This window comes from Ceratotherium simum, chromosome 25, assembly GCF_057802395.1.
Source record: "Ceratotherium simum simum isolate JZ-2026a chromosome 25, ASM5780239v1, whole genome shotgun sequence".
Taxonomy (NCBI): Eukaryota; Metazoa; Chordata; class Mammalia; order Perissodactyla; family Rhinocerotidae; genus Ceratotherium; species Ceratotherium simum.
In genome coordinates this window covers 39,754,905-39,774,825 of record NC_141924.1, presented here as the reverse complement: position 1 = coordinate 39,774,825, position 19,921 = coordinate 39,754,905, and the positions used below count along the sequence as shown (strand labels likewise).

The 19,921-nt window shown below is 35.8% G+C and overlaps 1 protein-coding gene across 4 annotated transcripts in view; it reads left to right on the top strand.

Moving 5' to 3' along the window:
- Positions 1-19,921, top strand: part of PTPRQ (protein tyrosine phosphatase receptor type Q) — a 243,829-nt gene that overhangs the window by 73,443 nt on the left and 150,465 nt on the right. For all 4 annotated transcript variants that reach the window (XM_087449140.1, XM_087449138.1, XM_087449137.1 and 1 more), the window contains 6 exons: positions 7,471-7,651; positions 9,012-9,173; positions 9,278-9,457; positions 10,067-10,174; positions 10,300-10,581; positions 19,595-19,777. In XM_087449140.1, the coding sequence (XP_087305266.1) occupies positions 7,471-7,651; positions 9,012-9,173; positions 9,278-9,457; positions 10,067-10,174; positions 10,300-10,581; positions 19,595-19,777 (1,096 nt within the window). The remainder of the gene's footprint in view (positions 1-7,470; positions 7,652-9,011; positions 9,174-9,277; positions 9,458-10,066; positions 10,175-10,299; positions 10,582-19,594; positions 19,778-19,921) is intronic.

Genomic DNA, 19,921 nt, shown 5'->3' with positions numbered 1-19,921 from the left:
CTAAGATAGGGATTATAAGAGCCTGTATAACAGAGGGTTGTTAATGAGGACTTAATGTATGTAAAGAGCTTGGAACTATACCCAGCATGTGGTAAGTGCAGTGCTAAATAATTGTGAGCTGCTGTAATTATTAATCATGACTTTGGACCTTTCACCCTAGTTGACACTCAATGTTAGTTTCCTTACCGTCTCTCAATAAGAGGAGACATTATACTTCTCTTTATTTCTATAATGTTATCTTTCTTCATTAGATCAGGCCCATTATTGATATGTCTGCTTCCCCATGTAACTGGTGTTTGGGTTCAAGAGGTTAACCTTTTAAGAGGTTAATGTAGGGAGACAGATATGGCAGAATCTCTACAACCAAATGGACTGGGGTCCTAGCCCTGGCTCAGCCCTTTTCTAGCTCTTAGGCCTTGGACAAATCAACTTTTGGAGACGTGCTAGCCTCATTTTTAAAGTGGGATTCATATACCCACCTTACAGAGTGAGAAGTAAAGGAGATAAAAGATAAAACCTCTGGGTTAGTGTATTCATTTATTATCCTTTTCCTTGACTTTGTTACAGGATAAGACTCTTTCCTTCCATTCATTCTTTATCTTCTCCCAGTGTAGCCTCCACACCCTGTCTCAAGAATTCTTTAAATCCTTGGATCTTGTTAGAAGTCACCAGTGACCTCCTAAGTGTCAAATAAGGTGGTTATATATTTTTAACTGTCCTCATCTTCCTTGTCTCCTCTAAAATCCATCTCTCTGTCCCCACTCTCCAGCTTTTTTTCCCTGATGCTTCCTCCACTTTCATATACTATGACTTTGCACAATTTTGGCTTTGTGCAATGAAAAACGAAGAAGATAAAAAAGCTAGCTCTTTCTTTTACAATTTTCTAACTCCTTCACGATAAAGGTATTCCAGAGGGTTCTGTTTTCAGCCATCTCATTACCCTTTCTTTTAGTGATCTCAAAGCTTCAATCACTGCTTCCCATTTGCATGACTCTTGTTTTTCTCTCCACGCTGATCTTTCTCTCTGACCCTTGCATTCCTAATTACAACCATTTGTGGGGAGGTTCTGCCAGGGCTCATCACATCTAAACTCATTTTCCCCCATAAAACAAAACAAAACAAAAATCCTTTTTGGGATAACAGGACTTGGTTCATTATTGGAAGGAGGAGATGAAGTTGGGTTGAGGAACACATACTAGACTGAGATCCTGGGACAGTGATGGGGACCTGTGAATGTTCCCGTAGCATACAAAGGAAGAAAATCTGTCCAGGCAATTACTAGTTTCAGTGGTCAAGAACAAGGCCTGGAGAGAGGCTGACTTGAAGCCTAGATACCAGATAACAGGCTTAGAATTCCCTTAGAACCCCTTGGACTGGGCGCCCCATAGATCTCTGACCTGAAGGTCATTGTCTAAGTGTTTGCAAGGCTTTTATGGTGTTTTTATATGCCTGATGTTTCTTTTTTGGATAATGACACCATTATCCTCTCTGTCCTCCTGTCATGAAGGCTTGAAACCTTGGGGTTACCTCTGACTTTGGTTATATTTAGCATTCAATAGCCACTCAATGTTAAGGCCAGTTATTTCTACCTCCAAAATGTGACCTTCATACATCTATATTTTATTCCTGTGTCCCTACCCCAGCTCAGGATTGCATAGTCTCTTGCCTGGACTATTGTTGTTATCTGACTACATTAGTTTTCCATTGTTGTATAACAATTTGCCACAAACTTAATTGTCGTGTAACAATTTGCTGCAAGCTTAAAACAACTCACATTTATTATCTCGCAGTTTCTGTGGGTCAGGAGTCCAGACAGCCCAGATGGGTTCTCTGCTTAGGGTCTCATAAGGCTGCAATAAAAGGGCTGACTGTGCTGTGTTCTCATCTGGAGGCTTGACTGGGGAAGAATCCACTTACAGGCTCACTCAGATTTTTGGCATATTTAATTTCCTTTTGACTGTAGAACTGAGGGCCTTGGCTTCTTGCTGGTTCTTTGACTGGAGACTACTCTTAGCTTTAGCTCATAGAGGTCTCCCACAGTTTCTTGCCACAAGAACTTTCCCAACATGGCCATTTACTTCATCAAGGCAGCAAGGAGAGTCTATATAATGTAATGTAATCATGGGAGTGATATCCCATCACCTTTGCCTTATTCCATTGGTTAGATGGAAATCACAGTTCCCACCCAAGAGGAGGGAATTATACAAAAGCACGAACAACAGGAGGTAGGGATAACGGGGGGACCACCTGAGAGGCTATCCACCCCACCCACCCAGCCCAGTATTTTATATTTCACATGTCTGTTAGAATAATCCTTCCAGATTTAAAAATATTACTTAAATTATAAAAGTAACCAAATAAGAATTGAGGACAGATGGGGAAAGTGAGTATGTATCTATTTAAGTAATCTAAGCCCTCATATCCTAGCAGAAAGTCAGTAGATACTGTCTAAAATAAGTCAGTCTTAACAAAGCAGTATTAGCATATTATTTAGTAATATTAGAAGTAAATGCCATAAGAACTGAAAACAGAAATGATTAAAAGTTTTGCTTCTAAAAACTATCAGATCATTATGTTGTACATTTGAAAGTAATATCATGTTATATGTCAATTATATCTCAATTAAAAATAAATAAATAAATTACCCCAAAGTCTCAAAAAAAGTGTTGCTTCTGGAGAGTAAGATTTGGAGTTGGAAAAGTATGGACAGGGAACTGTTATTTCCATTGTAAATCCTTCATCACCTCTTGCTTTCTTTAGCCATGTGCATATCTCATGATGATGAAACTTAAAAAAAAAAGGATTAAAATATAATCACCCTATGCTGCGGCTTGATCTCATCTCATCACCCTTATTGAAAATTTTTTCTAGTGACCTCTCAGGATTTATTTATTTATCAATAAATAGGAGTTACTTAAGCATGCTGAAATATGTATAAGATTTTACTTTCAATATTTAAACAAATATTTGAAAAAAAAACATTAGAAAATTTAATTTCAGAGTTTGAAGACTTTTATTTCAACTTCCAAACTTATACATGAATCTCTTCTACAATAGGCCTGATAAATGATTGGAAATCCAGCCTCTGCCAAAATATTTGATCAGCTCTGCTAATAGGGTGTTCACTACCACAAAAGCAGCTCTTATCGTATAAGCTTTAAAACATTCTTCTCTATGGTCTCACAGGCGTGTTTTTACTAAGTAACTGTAAAGTTCCAGGCACTGTGTTAGGTCCAGAAAATGCATAGATGAATAAGAAACTACCCTGTTTTTTAACTGTTTTGAACTGAAATATTTGTCCTCTAATGTTTACTAGTTTGTTCCATTTCTCCTCTCTAGACCCGCACAATAGATTATAGTGGCTCTGACTTTGGGATTTGCAACGTGAGAAATGTGTTCCAATATACCTCTGCTATGACTGGTTTTGTGAACTTGAACAGATAACTGTGAAATGAAGATAATATCATCTTTCTCTTTGGGCTATAATGAAGTGATATCACATGGGGAAAAGTATTTAGCACTAAATTTGACACATAGTAGCTTTAAATGTTAGTCTTCCCAGTAGTGACAACAATACACAATGATTTAACTTTTTGTCATTTGAACACAATGGTCATGGTTTCCCTAAGGCTTAACATCCTCAGTTTCTTATCAGTCATGGTTTCTAGGCTCTGCATATTGTTGATTACTCTCCTGTGTATATTTTCGAGTTTGTCAGTGAGCCCCATACTCAGCTGAACACACTATTCCATATGTAGTTTGACTAGAGCCAGATTGAGCAGAATTATTTTTCTCCTTTGGTGTAAATTTTCTACTTCTATCAATGCAAATAATAAAATTAATTTCTTTGGGAGACTTATTCCACTGAGACTGAAGCCTGAAAACCCTAAAGTCGTCTCTTGATGGACTGTTCTTTAGTTGAATTTCAAACTCAGGTCTCATCCTGTACTTGTCCTTCTAGTAGAACTCTGGGACATTTTCTCCCCGAGGATACCGTCTTACTGCCTAGTGTTACAAATTTCTGAGATTTGTACTGTTACGTCTTTTCGTCCAACATATTTCTCAAGCATATCAATGTTTGTCACTGGTGAACAGGAGAAGAAAGCCAGCTAAATGCTTGGCCAGTTGCTACAGAATGAGGCTGAGGACAGGACTTGAGAGTAGTTTAGGAAGGCTTGAGATAAGTTTACTTTATTGAGCATTAGGAACATAAACAGAATCAAGCCTTAAGGATTTGTCACCCAAATAATGTGTAGAAAGATACAGTATCCGTTAGGAGGTTTCCAAGCATATGCTAATTGCAAACTTTTCTTTTTATCACTGCTTGACAACATAGAACAAATCATGTCATAGTCTATAATAAAATATAGAAGCATTTCTTAAGAATAACTCAAATTTTTCATTAATTCAATTCAGCAGACTTCCAGTGAGTCTAAATTGATAGATATATTAGGGTTATTTTTTTTCTTTTTAAGTAAAATCACATTGGCTAAAAAGAAGATTATTACATGTAGAATTAGGTTGGTTTATTCAGGTGGATTAGGAACTTAACTTTGAAGACTTCTAATTCTTTTCACATAAATTCCAAAGATTCCTGGGTAGCGTATGAGAGGCCTTTCATGTTGATGAATTGTGGCTTTCCCTAACTCAATTGTTCTCAACCGGGGGTGATTTTGCTCTCCAGGAGACATTTGGCAATATCTGGAGACATTTTTCATTGTCACAACTAGGAAGATGCTTCTAGTGGGTGGGGACCAGGGGTGCTGCTAAACTTCCTGCAATGCACAGGACAGCTCCCTACAACAAAAACTTATCTAACACAGAATGTCAGTAGTGCTGAGGCTGAGAACCCTGGCCTAACTCAATGAGTCCAAAACTTTTGAGAGTTGCAATGGGCCTTTTTTCCTTTCAATTTTGCTCATTTCCACTACTGCTTCTTTCTCTCAGCCCCTTCCCATTACTCTCTTAAGTTCTGATTCTTTCCCATCATTTTTCTTCTTAAAATTATTTCTTTTTCATCCTTTGAAAAACCTAAAACCTAAAGAGGCAAAGTATGAGAAACATTCATGACATGGCACACTTGGTGATAATTGGTAATATTCTGGATTGTTATGAAACTAATGTCAAATCATTGCCCTAGTTGGGGAGGGTCTTTTCAATGAATACCAGAATTTGGGAGGAATTCAGATAGTCAAAATTACTCAGGTCAACTCTTAAGTTGAAACAGTAGTTTATCAACAGAGATGCTTAACTTAGTTAATTGATGGGATACCATGGTTTAACTCTGAATAATATATCTGACATGGGTATAAAATATTGAGCCATCTAATGCAAAAATCATAGCTCTGGGGGAAATTCTTTGTACTACCTCATTGTACCTTCTATAGTGCTTTGTATGCAATAGATTCTCAAAGGTCGGCTGATTGATAGTGGAAACAGCTGTGTGGTTTGGACATAAACTATTGACTGGAATACCAGAGCATCTCTGAATTGTGTTTGTGATTCATGCCCTGCCTGATTTCCCTGTGGAGGCAGAGCTGGTGTGCTGTTGGCAGATAGAAGATCTTTAGTTTGTCCCTATATAGAGTTACCTATCTGGAGTTCTTTATCACAACATTTTTAGAGTAAATCTTATAGGTGTCCCCCTGCTTTTCATCACAATACTTTTCACGCTAAAGACGTAACAAGATTTAGATAATTTTACTTTATAAATATCATTTGGAGAACTAGAGATTTCCTTGGATCTTTTTTCCATTCTTTTATCTCTCAGAAAAGTTAATATTTAAAAGACCTGCCTTTGTAGATAAATAAGTAAACTATCTTAAAATTTCTTGCCTTCCTGAGATTTTTTTTTTGAGCATCTATAATTTTTTAAAAAAAATACTAAGTGCTTTATGTTAATAAAGAATTAAAAACTTGTTTTTGGCTCTAGGAGTAAAGACAACCAAAAACGTATAAGATAATTAAAAGACAGGCATACCAAAACTTATAAATAAATAAAACCTGTATTGTGAATTAATTATAAATTCTGAGGATACAAGAGCATTCCTGAGAAGGAATAAAATAATTTTCTTTTTTAAAGAAAGGATTTTGGAGGTGAGTTTGAAGTGGAACTTGAAAAACAGTTCACCAGAAAGATAGTAGTTCATGCAACATTTTCTTTTTTTCAAAATTATTTTATTTTGGAAAATTTTGAACAGGTACAAAAGTAGAGAAAAGAGTATAATGGGCCCCCATTTATCCATCACCTAGATTCAGTAATTGCCAACATTCTACCGTTCTTGCCTCAGCTGTCTCTCATTGTTGTTGCTGCTGTATTTTAAAATGTATGTATTTTAAAATAAATTACAGACCTCAAGTTGTTTTGCTTCTACATGCCTAACTAAGTATGAGTCTCTAAAAAACATGGACATTTTAACTCATTCAATACTTCCATTACCACAAATAACAACATTGCTAATATTGTCTTGGTATCGTCTAATACCTAGACCATGTTCAAATTTCTCTGATTACCTTCAAAGCCTACATTGGTAGATGTGTTCTAATTAGAATCCAAAGTCCACACATCGCATTTGATGATTAAGTTTCTTCAGGCAACATTTTCTTTGATTAACGTTTAGCCTCATTTCCAAGGTTGACAATCTACACAAAATATCTAATATTATTTGGCCAAAACACCCTTTTCTCGTTCTGTTTCAATCAGTTATGCTGTGTGGGGAGGGAGAAGGAAGAGAGTCATCCTGTTGTCCCAACATAAACTTCCACTGTATATATCTGTAATCTGCTCATGATGTTTTCGCTTCAGTATTCACCATTTTGGTGAACTTGACATGTATGAAGTACGTTATGGGATCCAGGAACACTCACAGTTACTTAAAATATTCCTTAGGTCCAGAGCCTGGGACAGGTCTGCCATGAACTCTGTTTGAAAACCATTGCCATGCAGTTTTATTCATGTCTGTAACTTCACTCGATTATAAATTATTATTGACATGTATCAGTAATGCAGGCAAGCAGGCCTGTCACACCTGGTATACAAGGAGGACATGTAGACAGCAAAGCAAAGCACATTTTAATAAGGCAGTTTGCTTAGAACACTTACCTTTTTGGCGTGAGCAGTTAAGATATTTTAGTCATGAAACCTTTGCATAACTGTGTCTAATTTTACCATAAAGAAACTAACTCAAGTCAAAAACAAATATCTACTTCTTCCCACCATACGTTATTGGTCTCTTAAGATGTAGGAGTGATCACAATGTGTTATTACAATGATGCAGGATTTTAGTAGCTTCAGAATGTAATTACATTACATTTGGAATGTAATGAAGACAATAGTCATGGAAATAATATTATGTTTAGAAAAAAGTGTGACTCCAAAATTACTAGTTTTTTAAACTAGTACTTGAGTGAAGCCATTATTAAGTGTAGCTGTCACAAATGGTCTTTGTAAATATCTATTTTTAATTACAGTATATAAACGACTCCCTTACTCCAGAAACTGTGAACATAGTAGAGTCAATGGCGGGATTATTTGAGGGTTCAGCAGAGATGTCTTCTGACCTGTACTCGCTTGCTTCGGTTATTTCTCACAGTCATCCACATCATAACTTTCCTGCAAGGAATAGAGCTGAAGACCAGTATTCAACAGTTGGTGGGTACATTTTTATGTTCTATGAAGTATATTTAAACCACCAGGACTAGCTAGCGCAGATATGAACCTTAGCTCAGAGTTCAACCAAATTATTAATGGTTCATGGGCTAGAGTCAGATTTTTTTCTTCTTTAACTGTCGGATAACCTCATGCAGCAAATGGAAATGCCACACAGGCAGGAGCTGGCCCCTCCTAACCCATTTGACCTTCCTTGCAGACAAAGTAGCACCCTAGAGTCTCTAGCCAAGCTGCATAGACAATCAGTTATTACAGTTGCCAAAGCAGGTGTGATGGGAAGGGATTAACATATCTTCAAATCATTTACAAGCCTTGCACTCTCTGCAGCTTTTGACTAATAGGTTTTCAAATGTCACTAAAGGTAAATAGGTCAGAAAGTTACAACTCCAGTGCATGGGGTGATAAACAGGTGTAGGTGACCCAAGGACGTGGTGATGTCATTAGTGTATACACTTGCTCTTCAGGGTCAATGGATCTTATTGTTTCTAAAAGGGGAATGTCACATAGAGCAAATTAAAAATACTTGGTTAGACGACACAGATCTAAATTATCTCTCTGGTTTTTCTAAAATGGTAAGTGAGAAGAATTTGTTTTTTCAGTGCCTTTTCTCTGATTTGATATTTGTCCCATTCCAAACTAAAAGTGTTATATTATTTTATTGTTGGTAGAATTAGTCAAAAATATCACATTACATTTCTGTATATGTTTGTTTCATTTACTGATCCACTGGGGGCAACACTAAAAATTAACAGGCCCGCAATTCCTGATGCAGATGTTCCCTTCAATACTTCAAGTTTGGCCTACTTGCTGGTTAACATTGTTGGAAGTGCAAGTTCTGAATAAATTTAAAAATCTAACATTATTTGAAATCCTTGTTCAGACTTATTTGTTGTATCAGTTATCCAAGCATGCTTGCTTGAAAGCAAAGTACCTTTAGTAAAGGTATGGTGAAATTTTGAGTCCAAATGAAAGACTCATTTCTATAATTTTTATACAATAACCTAGCATTCACTTACAATATTTCAATTTGATATTATTGCCTAATTGTCTTTTCAAAAAAAAATACCTAGCCACTCTCCCTTTTCTCAAAACATGAATCTTGTGTTCCAGGATAGTGTATAACAACTAGCAAAACTATAGTATGAGCACAAAATGTTTATAGATATTGTTGGGGGATATTCAGCATATTTATTATTAGTTATATATCTACCTTTCATATCAAGGAGTACGTGGAGACATTAATGAATAATGTGAAATCAGATTTAAGATTTCATTGTGTGAGCAAAAGTAGTTTTGACTGTGAAGCCAAACATCTTTTTTTAAAAAAACTGATTTCAAATAGGAGCTACAAGAAATCGGTCTATCACTGACATTGCTGCTGAACAGCTGTCCTACGTTATCAGGAGACTTGCACCTTTCACTGAGCACATCATTAGTGTATCTGCTTTCACCATCATGGGAGAAGGACCACCAACGGTTCTCAGTGTTAGGACAAGTGAGCAAGGTAAGCATGCGTTTCCTTTGAAACCATTACCTGCAGATATTGCTCTTGCACATTGTAGTAACTTTTCCTTTCATGCGTATTAATTGTGCATTCTTCTTTTCAAGTGCCAAGCTCCATTCAAATTATAAACTATAAAAATATTAGTTCTTCATCTATTTTGTTATATTGGGATCCTCCAGAATATCCCAATGGAAAAATAACTCATTATACAATTTATGCAATGGAACTGGATACAAACAGAGCATTCCAGATGACTACTATAGATAACAGCTTTCTCATAACAGGTAGAAAAAAAGTTGCTGTTGTTGTTTTTAACATTCCCGTTCTGATGGAAAATACGCATCCCTCTATGCCCTAAGCACTGCAGGACACGTGTTGCATCATTCCAGATAGTGTTGTGCCATGCTGCCATGGATATCTTGAAAATTACTTCCAGAAATAACTTGATTAAATGTTTTCACTTAACTATATTTATCTGCAAGGAAATAAAATCATCAGATCACAAGAATCATAGGAATATACTTAACCCAGGGAATTTTATGTCTTGTACACTGAAGTAACTCAGTATTGAAGGCTTGAATGAATGTACGTGAAAATCAGCAGAAGGAATTCAGCTGACGTAGTGTTTGTGCCAAGCTAACTATATTCCTTGCAGTGTGCCAAATATTATTTTTCAGCCTCAGATCATTCCCTTAGTATTTTGGGAAAGAACTAAAACATCATAAACATGGAGGCCCTCAGCCCAAGGAATTTTGAAAGATTGGGATTATAAGGAAGCTGATTTAGAGAGCCAGTCTCCCACATAAATTATTTTCACTAGTTCTGTGTTAAATGGTACTAATCCAGGAATGTTATTTTGAGGACTTTAAACAAATTGCCTATTGTCCTTATAGGGTTAAAGAAATACACGAAATATAAAATGAGAGTGGCTGCTTCAACTAATGTTGGAGAAAGTTCTTTGTCTGAAGAAAATGACATCTTTGTGAGAACTCCAGAAGATGGTAAGACTATCAGGTGCAGTTTTAACAAAAAGAAGCAAATAGGGGTTACATATTTACTGCCTTTAGTGTCTGAAGCAATAAGCATGAAAAAAACATGTATTTCAAATTTGGTTTTCTTCCCTCAGAACCAGAGTCATCGCCTCAAGATGTTGAAGTTATTGATGTTACTGCAAGTGAAATAGGTTTGAAGTGGTCACCGCCTGAGAAACCCAATGGGATTATTGTTGCATATGAAGTGCTCTATGAAAATATAGATGCCTTATTTATGAAGAACACCTCAACAACAAGCATAGTTTTAAGGGACTTAAACGCTTACACCCTCTATAACATTTCTGTAAGGTCATATACCAGACTTGGTCATGGCAATCAGTTATCTTCCGTACTCTCTGTAAGGACTTCTGAGACTGGTAAGTTCTTTGTTTGTTTAATAATACATGATAATGAAGTAAACATGGCTGACAACTGCCATATTGTTTATATTTTACATAACCTAAAATTTCTTATTATTCCATTTTGTATAATTCAGGAATTTATTTGCTTTTTCTGGTAAAATGTGGGAAAAGGTGTGCATTGCAAAATTTTAAAGTCTGATTTACATGTAAGGGAAATCCAACATAAAAATCAGTGATTTTTTCCAAATGAAAGACCTTGGGAAACAAAAGATCCTTTCAGTGTACCTGTAAATTTGGGGTTGAATAACTACTTGCCTTCAAATTAGGTAAAAGCAGAGACACACTCATAAGAATAGATACCTATACTCTAATGAGGTATGTATATAGAGGGGCAGAGTGGGAGCACAGAAAGGGCATGCCTGGGGAAGCTGTATACGGGAGGTAGCATTCGACCTGGATCCTAAGGAGTTGGGTGGAATGGACATTATCAAGGTTGTTGGGTCTGCGGGGAGGGGATATCTCATCTAAAGGAAATGACACAAGCAAGGAGTTACGTGTGTTTCAGTTTCAGTGATGCAAGAGCAAATATCACAAAGCAAAAAATTTTGTCTGATGATCTTAGTATATTATTTATATTATATTTATAATCATATATTGGAGCATCATTCTTAGGCCAACTCTATAACATATGCTGAGAATTAAGAACTAAGTGTAAAGTTACTGTTTTATTTCTGTATTCAAAAAAATAAATGTTAATTGAGCAGCTACTGGTTGAACCGTATGGAATTGCTATTCCTATACATCATAAATGGCCAAATATGTGCAATTCCGTATGGTTCAGCCAGATGCTATACATGAGGCCCTGTCCCCGACCTTGAGATATAGGAATCTAGTAAAGCAGCTTACCTTTGAACAAAAGTATCCTCTAGAGACTGGTCACAGAAATTAATAAAATTAGGTGATACAAAAGTGTCCATAGAGGATGGCATTAGTTGTAATTGCAGGAATAAAAGAGTAATGAAAGGAGCATTTTTTATCATCATAATTTATCCCTTATGGTGAAATCTAATTGATATTAAACTTTATATTGGCATATTTCATTGCTTTTATAAATATTGCTTGTAAAATAAGTAGTTTTGAGAAAAATATCTACTCTTTACCTAACTTAGTTTTATTTTACACTGGGTAAAGGAAAGAAACAAGCATATTTTTAGCACCTACAAAATACCATGGGCTCTACTATTGGCTTTCACAATAATTGCCTTTTTAATTCTAGAATAAAGCATTAAGGTATTATTATCTTCATTCCTAATGAAAAACTGAGGTCTGAGAGGTTCATTTTTTTCAACAAATATCCAACAAATAGTTTACAATATGCCAAGCCCTACTGGGAATATAGCACTGTAGAAGGAAATGAATTTCTACCCTCCTAAACTTAATATTAATTGGTGGGCATTTAAATTGCTTAAGGTCACCCAGCTGGTAAGTGATGAAGCTGGAATTGGAACCTAAATCCATCTGACTGTAAAGCCTATTTCCTTTCACAATACATGCTGTTTTGGAAGCCATCAATAAAACTGGTAAATTATAAAATACATCTAGGATCTTTCTTTTCATTGTTGCAGTAATATTTTGCTGTTTGGGCTCTGCACAGCATGAGGAAGAAAAGTAAGAACTTTCAAAGACCCTGTTGTGATATTAAACAATCACCATATTCATGAATGCTTATCAAATGCTTGACTACTTAAATGGTCACAGCATCAAGAACACCTTACTTCAATGATTATCTATGAAAGTCTTTTTTTATTTGCTAATTATTATATGCATGTAATCTTTTACTGACTATTGAAAAAGTAAATTTAATTTGCATTTCATTATTTTTTGTATTAGCTTAATTATAAACCAGTGATAATAAACTTTAAGTGAATATAAGAATTTAACTTGAAATGTAATTTAAAATGAGAACTTTAGTTTTAGAAGTTGTCTTAGAAAACATGCAGAACCTTTTATTTTATAGATTAGGAGACCTAGGAACATTTGAGTAAAATGACTCACAAGTCATAGTAGATGAGAAGTAGTGTTGGGACTTGAAGGTAAGCCTCCTGAGCCCCATTTTAGGGCTCCTGATTTAGTGAGAAAAATAAAGAGAAGGAGGAAACAATTTATGTCAAGGCTCACCAGCCCACCCATTTGGCTGGGTATAATTGGGTCATCTTGACACTAGACTCTTCAGAAGCAAAAGAGGCTTAACAATAGGGCATAGGGTTCAATGCCCATATGCCGAATTTCCAGCTCTCCAGATCAGGTTTGCTACTTTTGAGCCACCAATTTTAGCTCTTTTTTGCAAAAGAGGAAACCAGAATTTTAAGTAGAATCTCAAGGTGTCATTTGAAGCAGGAACAACCATCTGTTCCCAGGGCTCATATTCTTATCAAATACAATGAACATATCCCCTACTCTTATTATAGAAAACAAAAGCCCACTTTTCAATATTGTTTCATGAGAAATTGAGGGATGTGCTAACTCGGTAATGTGTTAATGCTGCTAATTTCAAATAGGAATAAATTATTTGTTGAAATGTTTTATCTTGATTGGGGAATCCGAGTTTACTAATGCTTGGAAGTAAAATACTCTTGTGTTCAAGCAGAAAAGATCAATACAAGATTGATCTCATGCATGTGTATGTGTGTGTGAGAGTGTGTGTCTGTGTGTCTGTGTTAAGTGTGGAATGTGCAACTTACAAATGAGATTGATTTCTATTTTCTCCTACTTGGGTTGCAATAATCATATAAAGAACTTTAAATTCCCATACAAATTACCCTTTGATGATCTATCTACGTATATTCTCTTTCCTTTTTAAGACATAACTTTCTTTACAGTATGCCTTTAACCAAATGCCTTGAATATGTCTGATTTTGGGCAACAACCACTAGTGGACAGTAACTTAGATGTTGACCAAAATTTTGTGTATGACTATATAAAGTTATTTATATTAATCAATAGCATTTCTTAATTTCTCTACATAACATTAAATCTACGTATGCCAAACAACAATCTTTCAGCATATTCAAGGTAACTTCCCACTTTCTATTTTAGTATTGTCATGAACTAAATTATTTCTTATTTTTAGTTTTTAAATAGATTCAGCTTATTCCAACTGATTATAATAATTACTTTTTATTCATGAGTTGTCTATTTTACACAATACTTCTACAATTGGAAACACTATGCTATTTCAGAAAACGCTAAGTGCATCATTACTCTCCAAAATCAGCAAGTCATCAAGTCTGTCTTGCTGTATTTTCCCTGAAGATCCAGCACTGGTTATCCTCTAAGCGTAAATGAACAAAAATGGTAAATTATAGCCTGGGGGCAAGGATGCATATTTATAGCCTGACTACTGGTGGTAGGCAGGCAACGCCAGAGGGATGACTTAGCAAATTCTAACAAGAATTTTTCAAAATCAAAAGTTATGCTGAGTTATAAAATTCAAACATAACATCAATTCCCTTTTTTCTTGCAATTAAAGAGCTATTCAGTTCAGTCTTATTTTCCTTAGCCATGAGTTTCTCTCTTGTTTTTAATATATTCTATATCATGTTGAACATATTTATTCACTGAACAGATTTGTTTGGATTCCAGATCATGTGCTATTACCGTACTAGGCACTGTAGATACAGCAGTAAATAAGACAAAATTCCTACCTTCCTGGAACTTAACATTCTAAGAAGGGTCACAGAAACTAAACCAGTAAACAAATAATATGTATGAATTTTGGTAGTGGTAAATTCTATGAAGAAAAAATTATCTGGGAAAGAAGAGAGAGAATTATAGAGTAGTGAGCAGGCTATTTGAGATAGGAGACTGAGAAAAGGCCCCTCTAAGTAGTTTGTATTTGCCCAGAGATATTAATAATATATGGGCTTAAATTAGATGAGGATAAGGAAGAAAAGTGTTCCCGAAGGAGGAATAGCAATTGCCACATTTGTGAAGCGGGAAAACACTTTATGTGGTTGAGGAAGAGCCGAGCATTTCTGTCATTTGAGCAGTCTGAGTTATGGGGAGCGGATTAGCAGATGAGGAGAGACAGGCAGAGTTGGACCATGTAGATTCTTGGGTGCCGTTCTAACGAGTTTGGAGTTTAGTTTTAAGGGAAAACTATGGGAGAATTATGAGACAACAAAATGATACGATTTGCAATTTTAGAAGTTTGCTGCTGAATACATTGGATATGGGAGTAAAGAGAAAAATCGAGATTAACTACTAGGTTTTTGGTCTGAGTATCTGTATGAATGTGCCATTTACTGGATGGGGGAATAAGAGGGAGAGGTCAGTTTGGAGGAAATTCAGGAGTTCTGTTTTGAACATGTTTGAAATATCCAAGTGCCTGTCATGAAGGCAATTGGATATGTAAGTTTGAAACTCAGGGGAAGGATCCAGGGTTGAATGCATAATTTGGAGGCATCACCATATCTCTAGTATTCGAAGTCAAGGGATGAGATAAAGTCACATCAGGGTGAGTGTACATAGAGATGAAAAGAAGCACACAACTATGTCCTGGGGCAATATGACCTGTAGATTTGGGGAAGTCAAGGAGGAGACAGTCAAGGACTAAGCAGAAGTGACCAGTGAAGTAGGAGGAAAATCAGGAGAAGGTCACGTCTTAGAAGGCAAATGAATGAAGATTTTCAAGTAGAAGGAATTTATTTCCTCTGTGAAGTGCTGCTGACAGTGAAGTAAAATGAGGGCATGCAATTCATTAATGGTTTGGCAAGATGAAGATGGACGTTATTGATGACTTCAGGACAGCAGGTTTCATGGAAAAAAATGGGGGAAAATGCCTAACTGAAGTGGGACTCAGACAGAATGATAGATACAAAAGTGGAGAAAATAAGAAAAGGCAAAATTTGAGGAATTTTGATATAAAGTGGAGGTTAGAATGGAGTAATAGCTGAAAGGGTGAGGGGAATCAAGAGTCCTTTGTTTTTACTGTGATATGTGTGTGTTTGCATGTATGCAATGATAGAAATAATTCAATAAAGAGGGAAAAAATGATAATGCAACAAGGAGAGAATAAATTCAAGTCTAAAGTCTGATAGATGGATGGAATGGAATCTAATGCAAAAGTAGACGGGTAGGCCTTGGAAAGGAGTAACGAGAGAAGGCCGTTAAAGGAAAATTGGTGGTAGGAAGATCATGTAGTCCTCTTCTGAGTGTTTTTATTTTCTCAATGAAATAAGAAGCTAGTTTATCAGCTTTGAATAAGGAGGGGGAGAAGATATTGAATGTTTGTGGAGAAAGAAGATGGTGAAAACATGCATAACAGAGTGGGAGACTGAATTAATTGAAAAAAATGTGGGCTGCCAGGCAGTGAAAAATATTCATTCGAGATCTGAGATTATAAATTTAAGTGCGGCTCATCAGTATGGAGTGGTATTTTAGTCAGACGTTTTCAGCTGTTACATTGCAGATGTGGAACCAGCACTGAGTTCAGTTTAACCCGAATTTTGGAATTTTACCAGGAAAGTAAGAAAGAAAAAGGCATGGATGGAGATTGCCAAGGAGTGATTGTAGTGATAGACTATGGACTCCGACCTGAATAAGTGGGGAGATGAGGACATGAGGAAAGTGATGGACACTGAAGATTTGTTGAGGGGCAAAATTGTTGGATTGGCAGTACAAGGGTCAGCAAGCTGGAAAGATAGGGGGTGGTTGCCAAAGAGAGGAATACTGGCAGTTATTGGTAATGACAATGTCTTGGGTGTGGCCTTGAAAGCTAATGGTTAAAGTGAGCTGGAGCAAAAGATTATTGGAATTACGGAAATCAAGGAATACAGAGTCTAGGTAATTGGACAGATCATTTGAATCAATGCTGACATCCTAAGAGAGGTAGAGAGGAAGTCAATCATCCAGGTGATAAATTTTTTAAGAAGTTTGAAGAAGTGGCAGAGTAACTAGATGATTGTCTTAAGAAGGGGTACCACATAGAGTGCTTCAGGAAGAAGGAAGGAGAAAAGATCTGGATATGGCAAAGAGGATCAATAAGTACAAACACTTGATTCCCAGGCCCTGGGGTTATAGGGATTATGGGAGAAAAAACAAACAGCTACCTGTTACCCAAGAGGGCTAAGATGTAGCATTCTCAGCAGGTCCAAGATTTCACTTAGAGCCAGAGGGTTAAGAAAGCATTCAGAGTAGTTGCTGAGGACTTTTCTCAATTTAATGGGTTGGCTTGGAAAGATTCGAGAGAAGATTTTGGGCATTTGGGGAGGGAGAGTAGGATTATATTGCTATACATTGCTACATCAAACTGTGTATTGAATTACAATACTTCCCAAAGTGTTAGAACTGTCAACATTCTTATGTTGGTTTTTCTTATTAAGTCTTCTTTAGATGCAATAAACCCCATAACAGGGAACAAGGTGGGGGGCACTACATCTACACTTTCAAAGCTTCTGAATTTTATTTCTTTACTTTGCTAAATTTATTGGTGGCAATTTTTATATCCATTGTATTTAGAATACCAATAAAAAAGGTTCAGTTCTTTGTTTTGAAAGAAATGAATCTTATAGCAAGACTCTATAATGGCAATAATATTTACATATTTAGTTTATATTGTTTAACCCCCAAATTAGTCATTATTGTTATTGTTCTATGCAGGCAATTTTTAAACCGTTATCTTTGCAACTGTGATCTTTCATCTCCAATAAATATTTTTCTACCTAAAGTGCATTGTTTACTATTTCATTTATTGAAGTTGTAGTGATGGCATTCTCTCTGGTTTTTGATTGTCTAAATATGTTTTTATTTTGCTCTTGTTAATTTTTCTGGGTATAGAATTCTAGCTGTTTTTCAATTGATGTCACTTTTTCATCTAATTGTCATTTCTATGTAGGTGATCTGTCTTCTTTCTGGTGCTAAGATCATCTCTTTGGTATTCTGTACTTTTGCAATGATATATCTAAGTATGATTTTTTAAAAAATTTTTTGCTTGGTATTGCCTATTGGGATTCCTTGTTCTGAAGCTTGATATCTTTCAACAGTTCTGATAAATCTCAGCCATTATCCCTTCAAGTATTTCTTCTTGCTCATTTTCCCCATTATCTTAGACCCCCTCAGTATATCCTTTATGTCTCTTAACTGCCATTTTCCGTTTTCCGTATTTTCTTTCTCTGAACTACATTCTTGACAATTTCTTCAATACTATCATCCTTTTCACTAAATTTTCCTCTTTCTCTATTGGATCTGCACTTTGATACATCAAGAGAATTTTAATTTGTTATTTTATTTTTCTGTTATAGAAGGCCTATCTTGTTCTCTTTCAGATCTGCTTGGTTATTTATATTATTTATTATTTTCTAAAAAAATTCTTTGCTCATATTTTCAAATCTGTTTGATTTCTTGAAATATATTAAACATTCGTATTTTTATTCTTTGATAATTTCAGTATCTGAAGTCTTTTGAAGTCTGACTGCCGTGTATGTGTGCGTGTGTGTGTGTGTGTGTGTGTGTGTTATTTTTTCCTTTTTCTTTGCTGGCTTTAACTATTGGTGCCTGATTTGCTTGTGTTTTCAGTGATTTTATCAGTGAGCTCATATTCCTGGAAACTTTGTGGGAAATTTATGTGGCCTGAGTTGAAGTTGAGTTCCCTCAGAGAAGATTTATGTTTGTTTCTGCTAGTTGCTTTTGAGTAATAGCAACTCAGGATTACAGATTCATTTTAACTTAAATTCTGAAGCAGAGGGTTTTTCAGGCTATAAAGGTAGCATGGATTTGGGCCACATAGGCTCTTAGGGATAGGCTTGCACCTCCAACACTGCTTCATTCTTCTTTGTTTTCCACCTCTTCATCCAGAGGAGTGGCAGGAGAAAAGTTTCTTTTCTGTCCTCTTTTGCCTGGTGAGTTTACTTCTTCCTCCCCATTCCCTGAGAGTGTATGCACACTGCAGAAGTCCAGGAGTTACCACTCACATTGAATGCTATGGCTCTCTGCAGAAGAATTCAAGGTGCCCCCTAGAGTTGTCCAATATAATGGCCCTGGTGGAAATTGCCTTCTTTTAAGGTTGCAGCTCTTTATGCAGGGATATTCCTTACCCTTCTATTGGCCCAAGGCTTTATCTTCTTTCTCTGGCATTCCACGCTGTTAATACAGAAACTCAAAGCCACCAGGATTGACCGGTACCTTTCAAGGCAAAGCTGGCTTTAGTACCAGCTTCCATCTCGGGATTCATGTTTTTACTTTGTTTTTTGTTTGTTTTATTTTGTTCTTTGCTTTTGTTTTTTGGCCAGTACAGATTTCTAACTTTCTTGTCGGCTCTGCAATTCCTTAAGAGAAAAATGTTTTAATTTTATGCAGAGTTTTAATTATTTTAATTAACATAGTCTTTCAGTTTAGGGTATCTATTTCAATATTTTGCCAGAATTGGTATCCCACATGTAGTATTAGCGTTTGAATATATGTAGAGAACCATTTTGTGACCACTGCATTCCATACAATAAGAACATTAGTAGGTACAGAAAACTAGTGTTTTAGTTAGTGATATCCTGTATCCTTAGGAGACTGTTTTGCTCCCAGGTCGTTATATGCAGCCTTATTTCTGGGAGGGGTATCTTGCCTTGTCATAGATCTTGTTGTATACAAAAACTAATCTATTAAACTTTTGCATATTACTATTGTTAATGAAAGGCAGAATCAATTTTTAAGCATTTTCAGTCCTATTTCTTATATCTGCATATTCTGTAATGTAACACAGCTTAATACAGCCTAAAGTATTTTAATAAGAAATATCATCCTATAAGCATTATTATGTAGAATCATAGTATGAATTTTCTTTTGAGATGAAATTTTTTCTTATACAGTTGTAAGTGCTGTAATTTACCCACACCTTACTCCATTTAAGATGTTTATTATAATCTCACTCTAGTGAAGGTTCATATGTACATATCCTAGTGCACCCAGGTGAGAACTTCAGCAGAATAGATTTTTAGGAAGGAATTGTTTTATGCATTTATATTTTTGTTTTTTTCAGTGCCTGATAGTGCACCAGAAAATATTACTTACAAAAATATTTCCTCTGGAGAAATTGAGCTATCATTCCTTCCCCCAAGTAGTCCCAATGGAATCATACAAAAATATACCATTTATCTCAAGAGAAGTAATGGAGACGAGGAAAGAACTATAAATACAACCTCTTTGACCCAGAGCATTAAAGGTAAAAACAATGTAATGTTAGATATTTACATTTATGTTGACAGAGTGGCCACAAAATATTAGCTTGTTGTTATATTACAAATGGTAAGTGTGATTAGTTTTATACAGAGTATGACAATTCTGGCTTCTTGGTCAAATAAGCTAG